At 38.4% G+C, this 25,235-nt stretch overlaps 1 protein-coding gene across 5 annotated transcripts in view; it reads left to right on the plus strand.

The window, feature by feature from the left end:
* The window catches only part of PPP2R2C (protein phosphatase 2 regulatory subunit Bgamma), a 191,432-nt gene that overhangs the window by 115,758 nt on the left and 50,439 nt on the right, over positions 1-25,235 (plus strand). For all 5 annotated transcript variants that reach the window (XM_079306401.1, XM_079306405.1, XM_079306402.1 and 2 more), the window contains 2 exons: positions 22,095-22,192; positions 22,825-22,990. In XM_079306401.1, coding sequence (XP_079162527.1) covers positions 22,095-22,192; positions 22,825-22,990 — 264 coding nt within the window. The remainder of the gene's footprint in view (positions 1-22,094; positions 22,193-22,824; positions 22,991-25,235) is intronic.

Consider the following 25,235-nt stretch of genomic DNA (forward strand, 5'->3'; position numbering starts at 1 on the left):
CTGGAGGATGGCTGTATGCAGCCAGCTCTGTCCTAAACTTGTAAAAATCCACTCATATGGTCTGTGAGGTGATGTTTTTTTTTATTTGGGACAAAAATAATAAGCGTTCTTTCTGTTTTTAAGGGTCGGTAAAAATGATGTAGTTTTATATTTTTATATATTTGTATTGGGCAAAACCATTACTACAAACTTAAGATGTGAGTTAGCCATCTAATTGGTTCTGCAAAACAGGACACATTTTAATATCTAGAAGTTTTCTATGAAGTTGGCTCTTCTAGATTATTTTTGTGTTTATTTTTCTTCTAGTAAAATACTAGTTGCTTTTTATTGTTGTGAATGAATCAATTCTGCTTCATTGCAATTTCATTTAAAGGATTAGATTTTATGTTTAGGAGTGGTGATTTAGGCCAAATTCACCATATGAGCTTTTATTTTCTAAGAACCTTAAAATTTCCTTGCTGTTCACTTTTGAGCTGCCAAACTGAACACAGACCAAACCCCTCTTACTTTTCCAATGTAGCTCAAAAGCATTGTGGTTGATTTAAGGGTTTTCCAACATTTATGATTGGTAGGTAGTGCATGTATAGGTATGAAGGTTAATTAAATCAAGAGGTGAAGTTTGTAGAACAGGGAACGCTTCATTAGGCCCTGTGTGAAGTAACATGTACAATCTGTTCACAATACCCCAAGTGCCATTCACTGAGACAGTGTAATTACAGCTTACACACAGTTTCATTAGTTTGTGTTTCTTCCACTGTGGTTGACATGTATGTTGTCTTCACTGAAACCCTGGAATAGAGGAGGGACTGCTCGCTGGTGGGCATCTGAGCATGCTGACATTCAGCAAATCATTTTTCCTTTGGGTTCTAAAATGTCTTATCCCAGATGTAATTAAGCTTGTAATTCATCAACTGGCACTGTTTTTATTTCTCAGATTCCAGACCTAGCTAAAGACTTGTGTGATGGCTCTTCCTGTATGTTTTTTCTTACTTTGCTGTTGTTGTTGTTGGGGTTTTTTGCTTTAAACAGGGGGGAACAGTAATTCTCCTCTATTGCTAGTAGATTATTTTTTGTCTGGGTTCTTTTTAAATTAAAGTTCATTAATTTTTATTTCAGAGAAGGATATTATAGCAACCTAAAGACACAGTCTTTCATATACATCTCTCTTTAATGTGCATGGTGTTTAGGCAAGTGTAAAATCTAGGTGGCTCTGAAGATAGGGGGCTTCAGTGAAGGTTTAACCATACTGATCCCCAAGTTTCTTTTTATAACAATTTATGCTACTGAGCACTGTGAATGCACTTAAATAGACTGAAGTGTTATCACAGGTCCAGGCAAATTATGCATTTGGTTGATTCCCAGAGAAGGAGAATCAAAGCTCCAGTTATGATCTCTGAGAGTCAGAGACTGGATGCATACATAAAAATCTTGGATATACGTGAACACAACTTAATATTACCCTTGAGATAAGTCCCACAGTCCTATTCAGGTGAGAGAAATTGGGGAAGCACTTGGAGGCACAGTTCTGTAGATAGAAAAGCAATATTAATGAGGGTAATAAAGAGACTACCAAAGAGGGATGAATGATGAGCTTTATTGCACATCTTATCTGCACATTATTTCTTTATATTAATAAAACCTGCATAAATATTCTTCTGCAAATTTTCTGGACTAATGTGAGAAGAGAATACAGCAGGGATATAGTAGAGGTAATGTTAAACCCAACCTTCTGTTGTCCTCTTGTCCTATTAATATGTTTAAATATCTTTAAAACATTTATGTTTAGAACTACTATATTAAGACAATGCATGTTACATCCATGCCATGTGGTGTCCCAGCTCTGCCAAGCCATGGCAGCTGCCAGGGTGGTTGTGATCTGTCATCAGTTCTCTGACTGCAGTCTAAAAACACTGAAAAGCTTAGGGCCTGTTCCAGAACTATTTTACCCTTTGTTAACTATTATAAATTTTTGGTATCTAGTCGAGTAAATATTAAAATATTTCATTGAAACTGCCTGCCTAATTTTTTTCATGCCAGGAATTGGTGTTCTGTTTTGAGATGACATCCTGAGTTAGGTTATGTGTTCTTTAGGTTTGTGAGTGTGTGCATCTCCTGGTTTAATGAGGTCTAATATTGTACCACACATTTCATGTAAGGCCATTCCACAAGAAAAGTTAGCAATAAAACATGTATGAAATTGTACATGGATTTCATTAGATCATAGCAGCATATAAATTACTGCACAGACCTAGGCTGATGTATTTAGAAATGTCTGCCAAAACCACCCTAAATAATGTGACTGTTTCAGGGATAGCATGTTTAGGGGCAGAACTTCCAACCTTTGTGCAGATAATGAAGAATTATAGGAAAGCAGATGAGGGGGGAAAGGAACTAAAATGTCATCCTTTTTTACCATGTAAGTCCAGAAATGGATCTCAGTGATGCTGCAAAGCACAAACTGTGTCAGTCACACTGAAAGGGGAACAAAATAGTGTGCCAGCTCTGGCTTTAGGCATGGTGTTTTGTGAATTTATGCATTTGGAGACTGTTGACAACTTCAGCTTTAGGATGATGCATAGGAACTTTTAAAATATATGCACTTTTTAGTATTTTGCCTTCCAAAGGAAGAACTGCATTGATTTGTGGCTTTTGTTTTGATGAGTAGAACATACATCATGACTAAGAGCACTTAGTTGTGTGTTCTCAAAACAGAAGTTCTCATGTTATTTATTCACTTCAGTGCCACAGGAGTGTATAATGCCTTATAGGTGATTAAAATGAACATGCCATCAGAATTTTGTAACTCACACAATGCACAGCAAGGGGTAACAAAAAAAGGGAGATAAATAGAGGAAGCATCAGAGTTACAGTGGCAAGAGCTCATGAAAATGCTTTCATACACCAATAAAAGCTTTCACTTATGCCTCACATACGTTTCCTCACTGCATGTTGCCTCTGTGTCTTGCTGGTTATTTGATTTTTGGTTTTGTTAAGGTATTCTACTCATAAATTTTGGTCTTGATACTGTTTCCCTTGAAGTCCATGGAAGGAACTCCTCATGATTTAAACAGTGTTGGATCAATCTCAGTAAGCAAAGACTGTAGGGCTGTGGTGATGAAGAAGCTTGCAATTCAGACTTATTTTAAAAGAAGGAAGTGTTTTGTGAGGATGAATAATGAAGTACTTGTAATTTCTGTTGTGCATGTAGTAGGTGTAATATTATGTACAGAAATAATGCATTCTGTCTCATAACTACACAAATACAAAATGGAAAGATTTGCTGTTCTTCCCCTGTTACTATCCTGTTCTAAGTGGATATCATTCTTCCAGAAAAATGTTTATTTTTCCACTATGTTGACACGATTGTTGTAAAAATATGGAATTGTTTACGAGTTGTGATTTTGTGGTTTGTTTTTTATAGGGTTTTTTTGTTTGTTTTTTTATTTTTTCTTGATATACCTTTCTCTTTTATATGCCTGTCAGTAAAATTTTGTCATAAGTTATTTTCAGTTATTGTCATTATTTCCATAATTTTTTGTGAACAAGTGCATGAGTGTATATATTTCACTTGAATCCTATTGACCTCCTTGTTTCAGGGATACTTTGTAGCAGCTTCTTAAATTCTTAGTGAAGAACGCTTATTATTATTATTAGCCTTATGTATGCTTTTTTAATCTGTTAATCTAACTATATAATTTTTTAACCTTGCATCATATTTAAGTTTCCAATCATTGTGTTTCAAATTGTTGTTTTTATCATATCTATAATGTCTCCAGTTTCATGCCTCTTGCTTGTGTCCCATCTATCTACTTTTATCCTTCTGTTTCTGGCATATTTTTCAGTGATGTTATAATTTCTTCTGAGTTTATGATAATTTTTCTTCACTTTAAAGAGATCCCATCATCTTGATGTGAACTTTTCTTAAAAGCTGTGTGCTAGGCTTGCCAGAACAGGTTCTCAAATGCATAGGGCAAACAGGATCCATGTACATTGCAAGCTGTAAAATGTGGAGAGAGGAGCAGTCTTTGACATTGGTGTCTGAGCAACAAATGCCTTGTAACCTGGCCTTGTGTTTTAATCTGTACATGAAGCAAAGACACAGAAGTGGAAGTGCCATTATTTTCTGCTAAGCATATTTGAGGGAGATCTTTCTTAACTATTTGGACATATAAATACACAGACATACAACTCAGGACAGCTGCAGAAATATCTGACTCTCTTTAAAATATTTTTAAATCCTATTTGATTCTGTCTTTTTGCCCCGTGCAGAGGTCCCTCAAAAATATATCTCTGATGATTTAGTTGATAAACATATGTGTTATAGAATATAATGAATTTTATTCACCTGTTTATGTGAGTTCTGCACATGTTTGATGGATATAACTATTAAACAGCTTGCCCATGTGTTGCCAAATAGTGGATTAAATTCTAGTAAGTCTTTGTAAGTATCTCCATGTTCATGAATATGACATTTCATCTATTTACACCTTTCCAACTGAGTTAAAATGTCAAAAAGATGTATTTTTGCAATATAAGTGCCTCAATTCTTTTTGACTTTATTTTCTGTAGCTCGTTTCATATGCATATCTTTCTTTTATATTATCATCATGATGGTATTAATTTGGATGTGCAAATTAGCTCCTCATGATGTTGTCATGTCAGCATCTGGATCCAAGATGTGCTGTTTCATAAGCATTGCATCCTATTGCGTTTCATCAGAGTCCCCCTTTTCTAATCTAATTATTCATAAGGAACCTTGGGGATTGTGCTAATGGGCATCTGAAGCTATAAAGAGTAATGAAAGTGGTTGTGTTACTGCTATGCAATTAAGTGTATACAGAATACCATTCATATAATTAAATTCAGATTTTTTTTACCACTCTTTTTCTCCTTTATAGTACATCAATTATTTCTCTGAAGTTAAAATAATACCGGTGGAGTTGAAGAGCTTTTTATGAGACTTGTAGCATTTAGAGTGACAAAAGTTGATTTTTGGCTTTTATAATTAAAGCTTCAGCAAATAAGGAGACAGTTTTATGAATTTTTTATGGTTTTTTCATGTTTTATGTGAAAAGGTGGGGGATGTTTGTGATTGAGGCAGAATTTGAACTGCTGGGAAGGCAAGGTGGGTGTGTGGGGGTGTGTGCAGGCTGTGTGTTTCCCATTTAATATTCTGTCCAGTGGTTGGATTGGATACAATACACATTATGCTGCTGCTGCTGGTAATGTGCATCAGCAGTCATTGCAATTTGTAAGTTCAGCCTGACCTTTGGTCTGGGTTCAGTTTTCTGTCTCTGTTCATTTGGATTAAGTGTTTTGATGAATGAAGATAAAGTATTTAGATCAACTAGTCAATATGTTTTCTGCTGATAGTTCCATATTAATAAGTGCTGATGGTTAGTATCTTTAAGGTCTACTGACAATCTGATTGAAATCAATGGCAGTTTTGCCTCATTTAGTTCAATGGGAGCAAGAATGAGTCTTTAACCAGCAGAAAATTATAAACACCAGTCTCTGTTCATGTGTCATTCACTATGAACGAGAGTTTTTATGGTGCTGTCAGGCTGAAAAAAATTCTTTTTTGATAACAAAGCTGCATTTAGCTGAAGTAATCCCTAGGTAGCCTGTTAGAGGTGTTCCAGCTTTGTTATTCCAACAATAGGGAACGTGGCCTCTTGCTGATTCTACTTAAGTAAGTAGTTACTGCTGCTCAAAATAGCTTGAGACTGCTGTGCAGCTGAAATTCTGCTGCAGACATCCTGCATTAACCTAGTTATCTTGAATTTTCTCCTGAAATTCAGAGTTCATTTTAATTCTGCAGAGCACATGATATTAAATAGGTTGTTCAGTTCCTTTTTCCAGAACACCAGTGACAGCCATGATGTTCCATGTCAGTGAAGAGGCCCAGGCATCATGACAGCATCCTCTAATCTTTGATTACACACAGATGATTGCCCTCTCATCCTGTTCTGAACTGCCTTAACCATAAAAATCCCACTAGCATTTTAAAATTGCCCATCTGCCAGGTAGCCTACTACAAAACAGAGGGGTAGCTTCATAAAACAACTCTTCCAGGGTATCCTTTTAGTTTCTCCCCAGGTTCCACTGGGAGAAATGAGCTGTGAAGTTTGAGTGAGGGTTTAATAGGTCCAGGTCCTGTCTGACCAAATGACACAGTGGCTGAGGGGGACTGACAGCTTCTCTCTAATCATTGCTGTAATAGCAAAAGGAAAAAGGATAGAAGGGTAAAGAGCACAGAAAGCCTGATCTCTTGGCTAGATTTTCAGGTGGCTTAGGGCTTTAAAGGTCAAATGCAGCACCTTAGGTTAGTACCTCCTTAATTATGAGAGCACAACCTTTAGGGCACAGGAATAGCATGCTTTTGGCTTTACTCAGCAAGTGTCTACACTCTCCATTAGTTCATGCCTTCAGATATTCTTGAAGGATGGCTATATACTTGTAGGCCATTAATCTGCCCCTACAAAGACAAATAAGTTTTGCCTCCAAGAGAATAGTTATATTCATCTTACTTCCTGTACAAAATACTCATGCTGCTTGGTCATCAGTGATCTGCAAAGTCAGATTAGTGCTGCTAGATTTTCTACCATGATCAAAAATTCTGATAAAATGGCTGGTAAATTTTCTGGCCATTTTCTGCAGTTGGTCATTGCTATTGAATGAAACTTAGCATTGCTTTCACATACCTATTCTCTGAGATAAATGACATGTCTGAAAGTCAGGAAATGAGAAAAGAAACCTTCAGTCCATTCAAATAGACTTTTTAATATTTTTGTGAGATTTTCATTTTATTTTACTGGGGTAAATTTTAATCTTTTATATTTTTGCCTTGTAATTTGTATTTCTCTACATTATTTTGGCTTCCTTTTGTTATAAGCTAAATTCTCAACTCTAATGTATTAAATAGGGACCAGTTGAAATAGCATTTTCCCTGGGTATTTTTTGCTTTCTACTCAACCTATTACTTTTGCATATTTGTGTCTTCCTGTCTAGTGTGTACATATCTTTAGTCATCCAAGTAATCTTGGTTAATGGACTGTAATTCTGGATGTTTACTAAAAACTTTCATAATGAAAGTCTCTCTTTGAATGTGGCATGGGGTTAGTCATTGCTTTGTTAGGATTGACTTCAAATAATATTATGTTCTAGCACTTTCTATACAAAATATTAACTTAATGATCCTTAAGTTTAATTTTGTGTTAATCAGATGGGAGGGATTGCTGCTGTTTTTCATGGTCAAATCTGATTCTGTATCACCTTTTAAAACAAATTTCCACATACAAATTCAAATCCCTTAGATAAAGAATATGCTCATTTACAAAGATTGCAATTGATTTTTGGCCCTGTTTTTAATACTTTGCACTGTAAATGACATCCCAGTGGAGAATAATCATCATACAGATGTTTGAAAGCTCCTTCCTGCAGAGTATGCTAATTGAAGTCTATAAAGTGTTGTCAGGCTGCACATTGTTTCTAATTAGTACAGGGCAGTTTCTCTTAGCTTTGTATAGTTTTGCTGGCCTCTTTCCTTCATTATGTTACAGCTCACTATTAAATCTTGTCAGTTACTAAGAAAAAAAATTCAGAGTTGGAAATTTTTCTGTGTGCTTCCTAGTGTCCTGCTTTCATTTACCAGAAAAATATAGATTTTATATGGTTTGATTCTGACTTTCTGAAGCTATCAGTATGCTTTTAGGTCCAACAGGCCAGGTAATACTCTGACATCTTTTGAAAGACTCTTTAACTCACATCATCAGGAGAAACATTAGTACAACAATACATTCCTTTTCTCATAATAGGGCCTTTATGATAATGACTTTCATTTGTCTAGCTTCTGAAAAAGGAATATTTTAGTGACTGCTTGATGGTTGGATGTTTATTGCAGACAGTTTCCCAGGGTATACAATCAGCAGTGCAATGGAAGTGGGCAGATAAAAGGGTCTTTTTATTGAAAGGAGCTCAAAATTATGTGCAGAATTACTGGAAAAAGAAGCTTTCCTGCCTGCTTCAGCCTCCCTGTGTGAGTGTACCTGGGTACAGGTCAGGTTCTGCAGTTCTTTTAGGGAGTGTTGAGTTGCACTTTTAAAACTCTGGTAAGTATTTCCCTCTGGTATGCTAATTTAGCCTAAAATTATGTCCCTGTATTTTTTCATGTCTTTATGCAAGGATTTTTGCCTTAAGTAATCTGGGAGGTTATAGGACTTAAGAAGAGAGACAGGGGTATAGAATTTTCAGGCCTTGGCTGCTTTCTTTAGACCTCCATTCTAAGCATGGAAGAATGAAATAATAGCTAGTTCTCTTCATAGGACTCCAAGGCAGGACCCATGGTTTTTTGTTTGTTTGTTTTTTAAAATTGTTTTTGTTTATTTTTTAAGGTAAAATTTGTATTTTGCCCTTGCATGAAGTGAACACCTTTTCTGAATACTCAGGAAGCAAAATTTGGCATGATGCATTGTCTAAACAATTTCCTGTTGATTTCAATTGAAATTCACTCTCATAGTGCAACTCCACACTTTGATTGAAGATTGAGGAGCTTCAAGAACGCTCTCAAGAGCAGCTAACAGACAATAATTTGTTGTACATTTTGAGGCATCAGACTAAGATTTAGAAGGTTGACTTGATCCTCTCTGAATGACAGCATACTGAGGAAATAACTTTCTTTCTTCCATCTTTGTTTTTTAATCTGCAAATGGTAATGTGATACATCTCTTTTTTCATGTCTAGGTTCTTTTTAGTGTTTGGGAAAAAAAAATGTTTAGTGTTTTCTCCAGCTGTGGTCAGAAGAAGACCACAGTGAAATAATTAAAATAGAGTACACTACTTAAGCTGAAAGGGATCTGCAATAACCATATAGTCCAACTGCCTGACTGATTCAGGCTGACCAAAAGTTGTTAAGGTGTTAAAAGCGTTGTTAAAGGCATTGCCTCTTAAACACTGACAGGCTTGGGGGATCTACCACCTCTCTGGGAAGTCAGTTCTGGTATTTGCCCAGCTTCTCAGTCAAGAACTTTTCCCTGTTGTCCAGTCTGAGCCTGCCCAGATGCAGCTTTGTTCTGTTTGCACATGGCCTGTCACAGGACACCAGGAAGAAGAAATCAGCACTTCTGTCTCCACTTCTCTCCTCAGGGAGCTGCAGACAGAAGCAATGTCACCCCTCAGTGCCCTTTTCTCAAACCAGAGAAGCCCTGAGTCCTCAGGCACTCCTCACAGGACATTCCTTCCAGCCCTTTCCCAGCTTTGTCACCCTCTGGATGCATTCAGAGCCCTGAGCATCCTTGTCTGGCTCCCAGGCAGCTCCAGGTGAGGCAGGGCAGTGCTGGGCACAGCAGGACAGTCACCTGCCCTGCCTGGCTGCTGGGCTGGATGCTCCAGGGTGGGTTTGCCCTGGGGCTGCCAGGGCACCCTGCTGGCTCTCCCTGAGATGCTCCTGGGCACACAGCACCCCAGACCTTCCTGCAGGGCTCAGCTCCAGCTGCTCCTCTCCCCATTTATCCCTGTGCCTGGTGTTACTCTGTCCTTCTGCAGAATCTCTCATTTTGACTTCAGAAATTCCATCCCATTCATCATAGCACAGTGCTCCAATCTATTTAGATCTCTCTGCAAGGCCGATTACAGAAATCCTCCTTATTGTTTGTGATGGAAATTGTGCTTAATCCCTACAATCTACTCAATATGCTGCTTTACAGTGGACTCTCCAGTTAGTGCAGAGAGTGTGTAGAGGCAAACCTTTTCCTTCAAAGAATTAGTTGCTAATTATGCAAGTGCATAATGACTATTAAACTAAAAACACCAGGTGTTTGATCTGAGGAGATATTCCTAGAAAAGTACAGTGATGTGTTGCTTTCTGAAGTAAAAAGAGAGTTTTTGTTACTTATAAATATTGCATGACTGAGGGATAGCTACATAAAATAAAAATATTGTTGTAGACAGCCAATTTCTTCCAGGGTTAGGAAATGGTACCAGGGTCTGCATCCATCCCCTTCACTGCAGTGTGAGGCCTGATGGCAGCTGCACACTGGTTCAGCCATGGGTGAGACAATGTCTCTCTCCACTCAACCAGTGTTTGGCAAATCTTCCAGCATCTACTCTGTGGTTCTGACTTGGATAATAATACTTTTCCCTTATCATGGTCCTTTGAACAACTAACCAATGTGTTTCTCCTCTGTTTTGCCTTGGAGAAACCTGTCAACACCTTTTCTCTTCATTCTGTATTTAATGAATCTGTCAACATTGCTTAATGGACGATGGTGAAAAGGTATGTTTTGTTGTTAGCTCTGCACATGCAGAGCAGTGGTGTCTCGCACAGCTTCGTGCTGTTGTTGCATTGGCTCTGATGCCAGTTCAGTCAGTCCAAGCTCAGATATTCCTCTGCAGTATTCCTCTGCAATGCATAAATACACCCTCATGCAAACAGTTCAGAAGCATCTCAACCACATATCCATAATTTATAATTATAGTGGGATTAAAATAGACTTGAGGCTTCAGTTGGCCTCATGTCTCAGAACTGCTGTACTGCAGCAAAGGCTGCTCTGCCTGGAGAGCACAGCAATAATTACTGTGGACTGCTTTTTAACAACCAACCACCACTGCAAGGCACAGCTTCAAGGGTATTAGGGGAGTTTGGGAGCCTTGTGCTTCTATCAAAGGCTTAGGTGTCTAAATGTTATCTGTGTGGGCTGAAAATCAGCAGTTCTCAAGCAGTATGGCTTCAGGGGGCATGGCCTTGGGGAGGGTGCCTGCAGATTTGTGAGCCACTGCCATTTGCTTTGAAGCCCTCCTGATTTGGGGAACCTCCCAAGGAAATTCCTCTAGGTCTGGTTTTGTACAGGGGACAGAAATCTGATTAGTTAGATTTATTTTTCCAGATGATTTTGTCTTTGATTTTTCAGTTTTAGTGGTAGGATGAAAAAATACTACATTTTGCATTTAACCATTTGATGAAGAAGGACTGATTTTTGCTTAGTTTAAAACATAGGTCTGAAGCTTTGAAGTCTCTGTTGCATAGCTGTAAACATAGTGGGAATGGTCTGATTTCCCACTTGCAGCATTGCATTATTAGACTGGAAAGAGCTTTTAGGGCTGTTTTATGTAATGGCTGGGTTCCCTGCATGCTGCTGCACTTGGAAGTGAAAAAACAGAACAGAAAATGCCTGATCAGCAAGTGGTTCCTGATTTAGACATTGTCCATAGCATTTGCAATATTTGCTGCTCTAGTCTTGTTGTGTAATTGATGTCCATTGGGAATATCCCAAAACAGGGATGTTTATTTCCTGAGGCTGTTAATGGTGTTCGAAGTTTCTTTATCAGACACAGACTGGGGAAAGGTGCATTGATTTTTAGTGTCTTCTGCCCTTGAAGTAATTTTTTAAAATGAGTAATTATAGAAATACGATGCATTTAAACTTGAGGGCAAATTTAACACTGGGTTTTCACACTGCAGCTGTCTCTGGAGTTCAGTGTTTCAGGGCCAAGAGTTCATCTATTTCCTGACATGATAGGATGGTTTAGCATGCTTTTAATTTTAAGCATGTGAGCAATCCCATCTTTCCTCACATTTATTCAGTTGGATACATATGTGTGTGTTTTTATATATATATATATATATATATATATATAGGTAAAAAGTAAAGACTTAGGCCTCTTATGAACTGAATCTTAGGAAACAAGCTTTTAGACCAATGTAAAGTTGTATAACTTTTTTTTTTTTTAGTATTATTTTCACATGCATATCAAATTTTAAAGCAGTAGGGTAATAACAAAGCTGATAGAGCCCCTGTTCATTTTAGACAAGCTTGGGAGCAGACTTTGGTGTTCCATCAGTAAAAGCAACCCATATTAACGTGAAAAATCTGATTTTTATCTTCTTGGGATCATAATGCAAACTCGTTGAAAAGATCTTGATGCAAACAAGAGCTACTTTCATGATCTTTGAACCTGGCTTTAGTTTGCACACTTAAACCAGCCACAGAACCTGACTAATTCTGAGATGTCAGAAACACTAATTTCAAGGGATGCTTAGAATGGAGCTAATATATTATGATATGCATGATCTTCATCAAAGAAGTATTAGGCATTCCCAGAAGTGCCAGAGTTGTGACAGACCCAGAGGCAAATTCAGAGTTGTCAGCTGAATTGCCTTTGGAGCCTGCCAAGCAAACAGATGCTAATGTTAGATGAGTATCTACATGGCTTGGCATGGAGCTCCCATGGCAGGCAGCAAGCCCTGTGTGTGACCTTATCTTGCTGGTCCACTGCTGGGAATCACAGAGATGTCTAGTGATGTGTGAGTTAGAGCTGTCTGTTGCTCATGGTATTTGAATATGGTTTGTTTAGATGCTGTAGTCAGAGTCTCTGATGAGAAGATTTAAACACTGCCATCCACCCTCTTGGATTATGACTGAGAAAAGCAAACACAGTTTGTTTTCCTTATGCTAGTTCTACAGGCTCCAGAGACTCCTGTATGCTGGGAAACTCCATCCTCTGTCAGGTGCAGTAGGAAACCCTGATACAACTTGCACAGCAGAGTGTGAATGTTACTGTGTGTGCACCACACTGATTCCTGTGAGCTGCACTCACTCACTCACTCACTCACTCACTCACTCACTCACTCACTCACTCACTCACTCACTCACTCACTCCTGCCTGGACAAGCTGGATGTTTGGGAGCCCTGGGACCAGCTGGAATAGAGAGACCCATGTCCATTCTGCAGCTTGCACACCATGGTGGCCATGTGTGCTGCCTGGTAAGAAGTGGCCCTGCCTTGTAGCCTCTGAGCCAGAGTGGTGTTTGGGGGAGAGCAGTTTATTACAGCCAAAAGCCTCTCAAGGTCCTCTCTTTATCAATTTAACAGGGTGAATCATAGCACTGCAAAACCCAGGAGCATCCTGGAACCCTTCATTTGCTAGCACATGGGGCTGTTGTGTCTCTGCCTGCCTTGTCATCACTCTGTGCTCAGACTCTGGCCCTAGTCCAGCTTCTAGCTCCAGCCCCTCATGATTTTTAAGATTATATGCCCCTTGCTTCACCCAAGAGCCTGCTCACTGGGCTTTTCTCCCTGGGTTCATGCTGTTGTGAGGCTTTGTTTGTTGGGACTCCATCAGTATATTCATTTAGCAACATGCATACTCATTTGAGCTGAATATAGGAACATTTAAGTCTCTAGACAAGTGATTAAGGGCTTTATTAAATAGAAATGTTTTGCTAAGCCGCAGCATGGATTATCTGTCCCTTAGTATGTGTATAATCAAAACTGGTTCTCTGATCTCGGATAAAAACTCTGGAGGATCTGTTTCTTTTTTTTTCTTTTGTGTAAAATGGGAATGCTGACATTTCTTTGCTGACTTCCTTGGGTTGCTGTGGAGTTTAATGCCCAGAAAGTGCTTTGAACACGAGAACTGCTGTGACAGAATTACTGAGAGCTTTGCTTCTGGAATTTAATTGCTCAGTTAAGGAGGGGGAGGAAGAAAAATTCAGAACCAGCTGACAATGAAATTCTGTTGAAGTTTGTATGTAATATATGGAAATAACATTGATATGGAATCTGATTACTACAAATTGTATTTTATTTTTCATACATTTTAAATTAACTATTCTCTTAAAATCCTGAATATGGGTGGGATTTTTTTTCCCTTGTTTTAGAATAGGCTTTTAATAAAACCCAATGTTTTCTTATTGTAGATCATTGCAAATATTACGCACAAACATAATCACTTCTGACCAAAAAAAAAAAAAAAAAATTAGCACGTATTAATAATTTGTGCACTTTCCATATTTGGCTTATATTTGCTCTGAAATGAAGGGCGAGGTTCAAGGTCTCTGTGCTCTCCATAAAAACCGGTTGCCTAGCATTTTAACACTTGGCAGCAGCGTTTCTAATCTGTCTGTAGCTGGCAGCCAGGCTGTGCAGCTCCTCGGTGGGAAGGAACGTGGAGCTGAGCAGCAGCTCCCAGCTCAGGCAGGCTTCCTTCTGTGGGTACCAGTTTAAAGCCCTCTCTGGAAATTGGAAATGCATGATGTGATGCCCATGGCAATTTTTCTCTTTTGTCCTTCAGCGTGGGTTGGTAAGAGGAGTGGACTGGCACATTTTCTAAATATGCGCATGTTTATCAAGCACAGTGTTTCAAGCCTGTTACTGAGTCCTTTGCTTGCATGAGGGTCTCATCTGTCAGCAAAAAAAGAAAGAAAGATCTGGCTGCAATTTTGTTTTTCCTTTTTTTTTTTATTTTACCCCCCTCCCCAGAAATCTCAGAAGAGTAAATGACTAGCATGTGTTACACAATGTAAGCTGTGAAGAATATTTGAGGGAATGTGAAATTTAGAAGCTTTCTGTGCATATCTTTATGCTAAAATAGATATTGATCTGCAGTGTTTTCTTAGTTTTAAGTGTTGCTTGTAAGAATAGATACTAGCAGAGTTGGCAAATGGCTTAGATTTACCAAGAGTGAAAGGCTTTCTAGCCGTTTTTTTTTATTTTCATCTCATTCAGGCTGAGCAGGATGGAGGGATGAGTGTTCCCCTCTCTGGCCATCCCCAGTGGCTGAGGATGCTGGAAGCAGGGTGGAGCAGCCCTGTGCTGTCTGTTTGTGCTCAGGGAGGGCTGCAGGCTCCCAGCACAGAGAGGCTGCCCAGGGACTGCAGGGGTGCAGTGCCTGCCACTATTGGGGGACCCTAAACAGGCACTAGAAGGAATTGTGGGAAGCTTTTCATCAGTCCACTGTGTGTTTCAGAGTAAGAAGGCACAGAGCAGTGCACCTGGTGACTGCAGCAAGGATAATGTTAATAATGCTAATTAACCATTCTGCCTTTGCAATCTTCCTGTCTAAGCAGGTCACCTTGAGCATGGAGACAGTCAAGTGCACGAAAACTGTAGCCAAATTCTTGAGAAATGTGTCCTAATTTTCAGCTACTCTACATCTGACAAATGTTCCTTGACCTTATTTACTACTTCAGTGGTGGGAAGCTTTGCATTTACTTCAGTGGGCAGAAGGTCAAGTCTCTAGGGCCCCTTTTCCTGGAGGCCTTGTACTCTGCAGGTGGGAGACGGGTGCCAGAACCTCTGAAATAAGGGCTTTGAGCTTCTGAATGAGGAATATATATGGGGGAGGGTCAGTTTAACAAATACTGAATCTCAGTGACTTGTATTCAGTATAAAGTGTTGTTTTAGCACAGCACACTGAACCCAGATAATCTATTTTACATATTTGTCCTGTAAGCAATTCTTTTCTACATTGACTGTGCTCTAATAGTTGTTTTTTCCTAATTTGAGAAATACAGCTAGAAATTAGCATGTGATTAAAAAGCTGTTGAAAAATTTTTCTAGGCTCTTAAAATAAGCACATGCAAAAAATAGTGGAGGAAAAACCAAACTCTATTAAATCTCCAGTCTAGAAAGAGTAAATCACAGTGGTCATAAGTAGTCAGAGAGGGGCTAAAGACTTTGGGTTTGGGGTTTTTTTAGATTCTGTTTCAAGTGAATTTTCTTTGAGTGAGCATTGAACATATGTTCAAATGTTCTGCATGGGAAGGTGTTTTCCTTGGTCCCTGAGGATAGGGATACATGGACTTGTGAAACTCAGCAGTCTCATCCTGGTCTCATGCTCACCTAAGCCTGATGCAGGCCACCAAGGAGTGTATGTGTAGCATTTCTAAAATCCAAAAGTTGGAGATGATTAGCACAGCGCTTGTCAGGATTTGAAGTAAGAAAAAAAATGTTTCTTCCATTCTTTGGGGATTTTCTATCTTTTATTTCCTATCATCCATAGCTGAAGTGCTCATGTTTCAAGGAGCTTTCCAAGACCTGTTCAGCGTTCAACTGTGTGGTTTTGGATTTCATGTCAGGAAAAGGTTGTGCTCTGGAAGAAAGGTGGTATTTAGCCTAATAAACCTTGTTCTTGTATGACAAGATTAAATGGGGCTGGTTTTGCCTTTGATGTGTTTGCCTGTGTTAGCAAAGACGCTGGGCAATGTGGCAGTTAGCAAAATAACTACCTGAAGTGCAGTGGACACCCATCCCTGGATTTCATTTGGATTGATCATCTTGCTTCACTGATCCCTGAAGGTTTTCCACTGTTGGCAGCACCTGTGTTCAAAGCTTGCCTTGGCCAAAATCAGCCTCCTGTTGTGTTTTGCCTTGTCCCTGCATCTAACATGGAGCACACATTTGCCACTTTGCAGTACAAACTCATCAGGCTTTAAAGACATAATAAATGAGGAAAAAAGCAAAATTAAATATTCATCAGGATGACAAATAATCCTAGGGTTGAAGGGGCAGATAGATCCTTCATTTCAAGCTGCTTCTTTTCTGCTGTAGCATTTCCTTGTACTCTTTCATGCTTTCTGAAGCTCTCATGTGTGCATGTGGTTTCTCAGGTGTGCTCTTCTGCATGCCTCCTCATGCTCTTTTGAACATTTGAGTGCTGTCTCCTTCTCCTGCCATCTCCTGCATCCTTGTGCTCTCCTTTTTCTTATTTTCCTCACCTGGCCACCCAGCTTTTGTGCATAACCTGTGTTGTTTTGGTGCCTTGGAGAGGTGATCAGGCAGTCTGTATGTAGGTCAAGGAGCCTGTATTTGGGTGATGTGGTTTAGGGGTTACAATGGTAGTGCTTGGTTGATGGTTAGTTAGACTTGATGATCTTACAGGTCTCTGGCAGCCCTGATGGTTGTGATTCTATGATGCTGTGTCTTGTCTGCCCAGGAGTGGAGTTGGCTTTCTGGTGTGTTGGTTGTGGGTGTTCAGTATCTGACCCAGCCAAGGTGGATGGTGTGATGTGGGAGAGTTTGTTTTGTGCTTGCTTGAACTTTGAGGATGCTTCTGATGTCCTACAATCCCTGGATCCTAGATGGTGAATAATACTGCTGTGACCCAAAGTGAATGCACTTTACAGAGACTACTACTTCAATCAGGAAATTTTTCAGTTGTCAAGGATCTCTCTGCCAGCTATTTCAGAAAAGAAGGCCTTCATGCATTTGAAGTTTTGCATACTTTATTTTCTAGCTGTTTGAGGAAACCTTTGAAACTTTGCTTTATAAATATTAGCAGGCTTTTTCTTTCCATTTATTTTTTTTTTCCTACTTTTTTTACTTTCTTAGTCTACACTGAATTCTGACAGCCCAGCTTTCTTTATTGGCCTCCCTTCATTCAAGATACTGTAATACTGCTCCTCTTTTATTTGCCATTTGTCCTTTTGTTTTATGGTTCTCTTTGTTGCAAGCTTCTTTGTTGTTTCTTCCAGATTATGGTCCTCAGGGACTTCTGTATCAGTATGACTGAACATTGCTTGCAGCCATGCCAGATTGTGCTGTGATCTTATTGGATTTCACAAACCAAGGTTAGGCCAGGTCAGAACTTGGTTGAAATAATGTAGGCTGCAGGATTTCCTGCCAACCACTGGGAGCACACACAACAAAACCTGACCCAGATGTTGATTCAGTCAGCTCAAACTGGCAGTGCTGCCTGGTTGACTGTGGTGGGTCTGATACTAATGAGAAGTTCTTGCCTGTTCTGGCTGGTGGGGTTTCACAGCTTTTTTTTTTTTTTTTTTTTTCTTTAGAGAAGAATACTGTTGTTAATTCCAGTGTTCTGGCCCGTTCCAAATCCTTTAATTCTCTATCAGGATTACACTGGAATCCAGTTGAAGATTATATTCTTTGATCTTCTTGTCCCTGCACTGTTGCACAATGATTGCCCTCAAAACTTGCTGTGCTGTTCCAAAAGCTGCATTTCTGTGCTGGATTAAAAAATTACAAATTTTTCCTTGCTTTCCTCATTTTCTGAAAAAAAAAACCCCAAAGCAAAAAAACAAAGCAACCCCCCCCCCCCCCCAAAAAAAAACCCAAAAACCCAACCACCAAAAAATAAGACAAGACAAGAAAAAACAAAAGAAACCACAAAACCGCTACAATCTTCAGATAAAAGGTTCTAGAAAGGTATAAATTTGTAGTAAACCTAACACATGAAAATTACAGGTGAGCTTTTCTTAGGGTTGCTCCAAGTTTCTGGCCAAAAGACCATATGAGGATGTGTAAGGATGCTCAGACTTAGCTTCACTGAGTGCATATTAGGTGGAAAATCACATGCTATTATCACTTGTGTGCCCCAAATGACAAGAAGATTGAAGATATGGATGAGGCTTTTCTAATTTATTGTAAAGGTATTTGGACCTGTTGGTGTTCTAGATGGTTTTTAATAGCTTATTCCTTAAATACAGCTGTGAGAGGTTAGAAGGTGAACCTAAGAAAGTATATAATGGTGCAATAAATGCCAAAATTAATTTGGGCTACATGTACCAACCTTTGTTTCATCTCTGCACTCAAACTGAGCGAGGGCTGCCGGAAGGTTCATTTGCCTGCATCCATGCTGGAATACTCATGAAGTTGTGGAAAGGACAGAACAATCAGCTTGATTTACCTTGATGTGCCCAGATGTACAGTGATGGACTGAGATCTATCACAAAACCTGAATATATCTAGCTAGGCAGCAGCCATTAACAGCACAGCCATTAAGAACGTTTAAGGAGTGTAAATTGTGAATCTGCAGAGGAATTAGTCTGCTATGAAATGGCAGGGGTGACTAGGAGAAATATTTCAGGAAAACCTTCTTGTCAGTTTAAGCTGTAAGGTAGTGCGATATCTTTCTGGTGTCTTTCTGCAAATATGTAAAATAAGTCTCAGGATTTAAGTCTGTAATGCATTTGACATACTGGGACAATTTGCTGTGGTGTTTATGTATTTTCATCTTTGGAAAGTTTTGGGTCTGCTTTTCTCAGTCATCATCTGTATATTGAAGGAAAATATTGAATATCTTGACTTTTAAATCCAAGTTGATATACATTTCTGCATTGACAAAATGGAAAATTTAAAATCTGTGTAGGAAGATTAATGTTCTATAAAAGAGGGGATTTGCAGTTTGATTGTAAGTGTTTGGCATTGAGGTTACCGATAATTGTTCTTAATAGGTAAATTATCTCTGTCTCTGATAATCCTAATCATCAGTGCAAAGCTTGGCACTGCCAGCAGAGATATGGAAGGTGTAGGGTAGGAGAGGGCTGGAAGGAGTCTTTCATCTCTGCCATCCCTTGCCAAGGGCTTACAGTACATGCAAATTCATCAGCTTTTCTATTGTGGTGCATTTATATATCCTGGAGAGGCAGAAATCTGGGAATTAATTGCTCTGGTGCTCAGGGGGCCACTCTGCAGTGGGAGAATCTGTGGGATTGGGACAGTAGTGGCTGATGTTGCTACAGCTTTAATAAATACGTGGGGGAATGTCCTGCAGAAGAGTATGAAGAGCTTTGTTGATTGGTTCTGTCCTTACCTCCTCAGTTTTAGGAAGAGCCAGCCTGGCAAACCCTTTGTAAGGAAACAGTGTGACTGATGCTCAGCTGCTGAACAGATATGCTGGATATGTTTGGGGGGTGGTGGTGTCTGCACAGGGGACAGATAGCTGTTGTTTTCAGCTGTTATTTACAGGATCAATAAAACTGATTTTCCAATTCAAGGATAATTTTTACCAACAAGCTACATAGCCTATACAGTCATAATATTGGATCTGGTCCTTTTCAGAACAAGTTAATTTAAAAATGATAGGTAGTTTCCAGCTCAGGATTAGTTTTTCTGATAGAAAGGAGAATCTAGAAGAAACACCTTGGGAAGGAGTTAGAATTTTGCCTCAGAACAACATTGTTGCACTGCCCACAGTCCTTTTCTTTGAACAATAATCATTTAACCGTGCATGGTATTTTAATGACAATTGAAATATGATAAAAAAATGCAGAGCTGTTTTATTACAATCTTGGTTCAGTTATTATTGAAGTTGTGAAAATGCTGCTGTGGACTTTACTGGACAATGACAGATGCTCTCTGTAAAGCACAATATATTTTATGATTGTTGTCACTGTTGAGAAGAATATTTTGTGATGTTGTGGAATTATTCCAGGCCAATAGCAAGTGTATTCACACATCTATGTCCATATGCCATCCATTCCTTTTGCAGTTACTTTATCTTACTCTTTTGTGACCTGTGGAGAAAGTCTCATTTACATGACTCACACACATGCATACACACATGTTTTAATACTACATTCCTCCCTCTGCATTTGCTCTTCTTGCCCATTGCTCAGTTAAGATAAGGCACAGTTTAAAAGGAGTGTCAGTATGAGGCTTCTGCAGTTGTGCCTGTGTGACTGGGGTGAGATACAGCTTTGGGTGACTGAAATAATGCAGCTATCTCTTTATAAGCAAGTGACACACCTACTATCATATGAATTCTGCAGGGTGAGGAGAAAACAGCCAAGAAGTGTTCTTCTATTGAAAGCAGTCTGAATGAACTTTACATGCCTGTAAAATTTATTAGATTTTCAGATTTTAGAAAAAAAAAACTTTTTCATTTTTGACATCAAACTCAACCCACTGCAAACCCCAGAACATCATGAAACATAACCAGAGTCTCTGTCCTTTTCCTATACTTTGCTAAATCTTGGCTTTTGTAGTTACTACCTGTGAAATATGCAGTCTGTGAAAGTCCACATAAAAATCAAATGCCATTACCTTTGAGAAGTTTTGGGTTCAGACTCAAAATACTTTGTCTTCATGTGCCATTTTTTCTCAAAGTCTACACATCCATTTATGACTCCCCTTTCCTCCTTTATATACAAAGTAGTGGAGGAAAAAAATGGAGAAATGTTGGTTTGATTTAGAAGAATTTGATGGTGAAGATTTGTTTTAAAAAATCAAAAGATATTTTCCTTTACTGTGATTGGAGCAAAGTTTTCCTTTTTTAGATGGTAAATAGTTTATAATGTTTGAGTAAGAATCTGACTTTTGGATGGCTGTGTTGCTGATGAGAGCTACTGCCAGCTGAAGCTTTCTAACACCAAACTGCTAGTTTATTAAAAGAATAATAGGAACAGATGTTTTCAATTCATAAAATGTATCAAGTAAATGGTACATCCACTTGTTATTTCAATTCCTTTGAATTTCTGTGAACTCATTTGGGGCTAGGTTTTCAAAAGAGCTTAGCCCACTGTCACTTCATTGTCCTCACTATAAACTGATGGATGATGAACATGTTAGGGAACTGCAGCTTTTTTTTTAGGGGAGCTCCTAACTACTGACACTTCTAAAATCTGGCCCATGTTTCTGATGAGTGAATACTGATCATTATAGAGGATTCATACATGCAGTCTGAGAAATACCCTGCATTCGCTCTGATTGTATATTTGATGGTTTCTTACTTTACTATTGCACTAGGCATTTTAATTCAAATTATGCTAATAGTGTAGGATTAACTGTGGATTATGATTCTAGCATGTACTGTCATTCAAATAGAAGAACCAGTTCTTTAGCTCCTACAGCCTCTTTCTCCCTCTCATCCTGATGTGTAGTAATTTGTGCTCAGGACTGGCCTCAGGTTTGGATGAGGTTTCTTGTTTAAACTGATGAAATTGCTTAGGGAAATGCAGATGTTGAAAATCAGGAAAAGAGAGACTGAGATTCTATTTGTCTTCTGATTACACATTTTTACAGTGCTGAAATGATTTCCTGAAAACAGTGATTAGAATGGGCTCTTGCCAGCACTGCAGTGAGCAGTTCTGGTTTTGCCTTCATTCCTCAGTGGTAGGACAGGCTGCACATACTTTGCTTTTGCACTCTTGACTCAAATACATATTTGACAAAATTAGTGCTTGGGGGTTATGTGAAAATCACCAGAAAGGCCATAGAATAAATAATACATGCAAGAGATCTGATGTTGCTAGAGCATTTAGCAGGAGGCCGGCTTCATTCTTTGCCAGTACTGAAAAAAAGCTTTATAGCCCCCCAAGGTGGCTCTTCTTGAACCACAACCTCTCCAGAGAGCTTCTCCTCCCCCAAACTGCAGATGTGCTGGAAACACAAATTTGCCTCTTTAATGTTTGCACTTGTTTCATTGGATTGTAATGGCATGCAGCCTGTTTGCATTAGTGAATTCATCTGTATTCCTTTAAATCCCTCATTTGTTGCATTTTTTGTGGAGTGCCTGATATTTCTAGTGACTTTGTGCTGTCTAAAATCTGCCTTTTTTTCTCTTTCTTCCTCCAGCTGATATTATTTCTACAGTTGAGTTCAACCACACTGGAGAACTGCTGGCTACTGGTGACAAGGGGGGTCGAGTTGTTATATTCCAAAGGGAACCTGAGGTATGTGGGTTACCAATGTGGTCCTTGATAGCCTGATAAAACCTGGATTAATTTTTAATATTTTATTTTAATCGAATTAACAAACTTATTTATAATCTCAAGATTCAGTAAAACAGAGGGTCACCTGTTTAGAAAGGAAGTGAAAAAGGGTAAGGATTTTTAACTTGTAAGTTTGCTGTCCCAAACAAAAACCTCTTCAAAGCTCCAAAATTCTGATAATATAAATAAAAAATAAAATAAAGAAAAAAAAAAAAAAAAAATAAAGAAAAAATAAGGTTATTATTTTACTTTTGACTTGTTTTCATAGCTTTTGCCTGATGATGAAGCCTTATTCCATTTAAAACAATGCCTTCACTTTTCTTTATGTTCCACTTGTAAATTCCATTCATCTGCAGTGTCTTGTGTAGAAATCCTTCCTGAATAACTGACCATTCTTCAAAAATTCTAATATTAAGTGTTTCAATACTCATAGGAAATTTCATACTTTGCTGGAACAAATAGGTCAATACCATGTCTTAAATGAGAAATTAAATTGAATTTTCAATATTTTTATAAGTTTGCTTATACACCTTTCCTAAGAGATGAAGCTATATTGCTGTCAAAAACATTTCTGTTGTTCTTATTCTCCATAGAGTAAAAATGAGCCTTACAATCAGGGGGAATACAATGTTTACAGCACTTTCCAGAGCCATGAACCTGAATTTGATTATTTGAAGAGCTTGGAGATAGAAGAAAAAATAAACAAGATCAAGTGGTTACCACAGCAAAATGCAGCTCACTCACTTCTATCAACAAATGGTGAGATTTATGAGTATTCAGGACATACCTTTAGTATTTGCTCTGTGTTTTAGTGCTGATGGTATATATTTGCTCATTTTAATCTACTGTTTTAGTAATTTCCTCTTCAGAGTTTACCAAGTCTGTCACACTGCCTCTGATATCTGTTGTTTGTATATTTTATTCATAGAATCATGAGGTTTCTCCAATTGATTATTCATAGACATTTAAAGAGCTACCCATTTTTCTTTTACTATGCAGTGCTATCCAGAAATAGATCTTGTGACAAATGCATCACCTTACTCAGCAGCTTGTGTTTCATGGGAAATTTAGAGGGTTTTTTGCTGTATTTGTCATAGCTTTTATTATTTGTAGATGTATAAATGAAGGTGAGAGAGATTGTTTTTCTCTTCATTCATTATCATCAGAATAGTTTATTTAAGTTTTAAAGAGGTACACAAATCTTGGGAAGACAGGAGGAATAATACTAGGATATTGATACTGACTCATATTTCTAATGTGTAAGGCCTGTTGATGAAAGTAGGCAATATTATTATCAAGAGAGGTTGTTCAGATATGAAATAAGGGGAAAAACCTGAATGTAACCTAACATGCATAGGTGTCATTTAAGAAGCATTAAGACACTGATAAACTTTATTATTGCAGGTGATGAATGAGACAAAGTACCTGGTTTTAAATTTTAAATCTAATAGTAATCAGAAAATAATTTTTTTTTGTTGTTCTAGAAGTTTGAATGCAATTGGGAGTTGCTGATAAAAAATAGGGTAATCTTATCTTTGGGAGCTGACATGGTCACAAAGTGATTGCATTGAAATATATAGCATTAAATAATGTTTAATTCAAAGTAGATGGTAATTTTTTAGTCTTTTGTAGTTTGTTTTACTTAAAGTTACCTTTGAATTTTTGGGGGCACTGTTACTTATTTGAAATTAACATACCTGTTTTAGACAGGTGATTTATGCCAATTTAATGATTATTCACCTTACCAGGCTTGGGAGTTTATTTCTACTCTTCTCCCTTGGTCAAAATATCTCTTACCTTCTTAGGATAACTAAGAGTGGCTTCTTCCAAACATGTGATACAGAATCAATTATTGAAAGTAAACCTCTCCCTTTTCATTTCAAAGTTTGTTTTTAGAAGCACAAATGAATACAGCCAAGTTCTTGGATTTTCAGCCTTTGCAGTTATAGATAATAGACCATTGCACAAGATTTCTGATTCATACTGTCATGAGAGGGGAGAAAGGAAGAAATTATCAGTCCTAGTGCTGCTGTGGTTAATCCAGTTTCAACCAACAGTGAGCAAGCCTTGGACCTGGAAAATACTTTGGCCTCTGTTTCTCCCCTTAGTTTTGGAGCATCTCAGCAGATCTCTCCATGGTGAGGAGAACAGAAATGGTTCCACTGGCACAAGCTTTGGATTTTGGCTTTGAATTGCAAAACATTTGCATATGCCAAGGAGGATTCCCAAATTCCTGGCACAGCAGGGTTGAAGTCTCAAGATTCACCTCCTGGCATACTCTTAAAGATGGTTTTAATTTCAGGGTACACACAGCCCATGTTGAATTATTCAGTGTCTCATAGATTACCTGGGAGAAGCCTTTGACAATGTATATCAATTCTGTGCCTATAAAAAAGAATAATAATATATTTCCTAACTTGCAGGCATTACCTGTCACACGTTTATATTGGACAGATTGTAGAAATACCTTGAGTACTGCTTTTTGTTTACTCAAGAGCCTGCTATTTTAATGCAATTTTAAATATTTTGCTCTCTGGTAATTTAGGATCTAATGCATGTTTTTTTTGCTGAAAAATGAGAACTGTGAAACAACAACCTTTCCAGATGCTCAGGTGGGCAGTGCCCACTGAATGTGTTGGAAGGAACATGAGGGCAGAGCCAGTCTAAATCTAGCCCTCAAATGAGACTTGGCAAGTCTGCACCTGTCCAAATCTGTTTCTGTCATTCCAAGGAGGACTGTAGTCTGAAGTTGTTTCTGCACAGGTCACCTCTCTCAGAGGAAATCTTGGTTCCTTTCCAGTCCACGTTATCAGCTGAGCTTGGATTGTGGCATCTTAATTAATGAGACAAGAGGAAATCACCAAGGCTTTCAAATCCCACTGTGGATTTACAGTGCTTGCAGTTAGCAAATTTTTAGTTTGCACTGTAAAATGAAATGATTTTGTAGCATTGTATGATTTTGTATTATTGGTATCTTCTGTACCAGAATATATTTGGGCCACAT

This window comes from Erithacus rubecula, assembly GCF_903797595.1.
Source record: "Erithacus rubecula genome assembly, chromosome: 5".
In the NCBI taxonomy this organism is placed as follows: Eukaryota; Metazoa; Chordata; class Aves; order Passeriformes; family Muscicapidae; genus Erithacus; species Erithacus rubecula.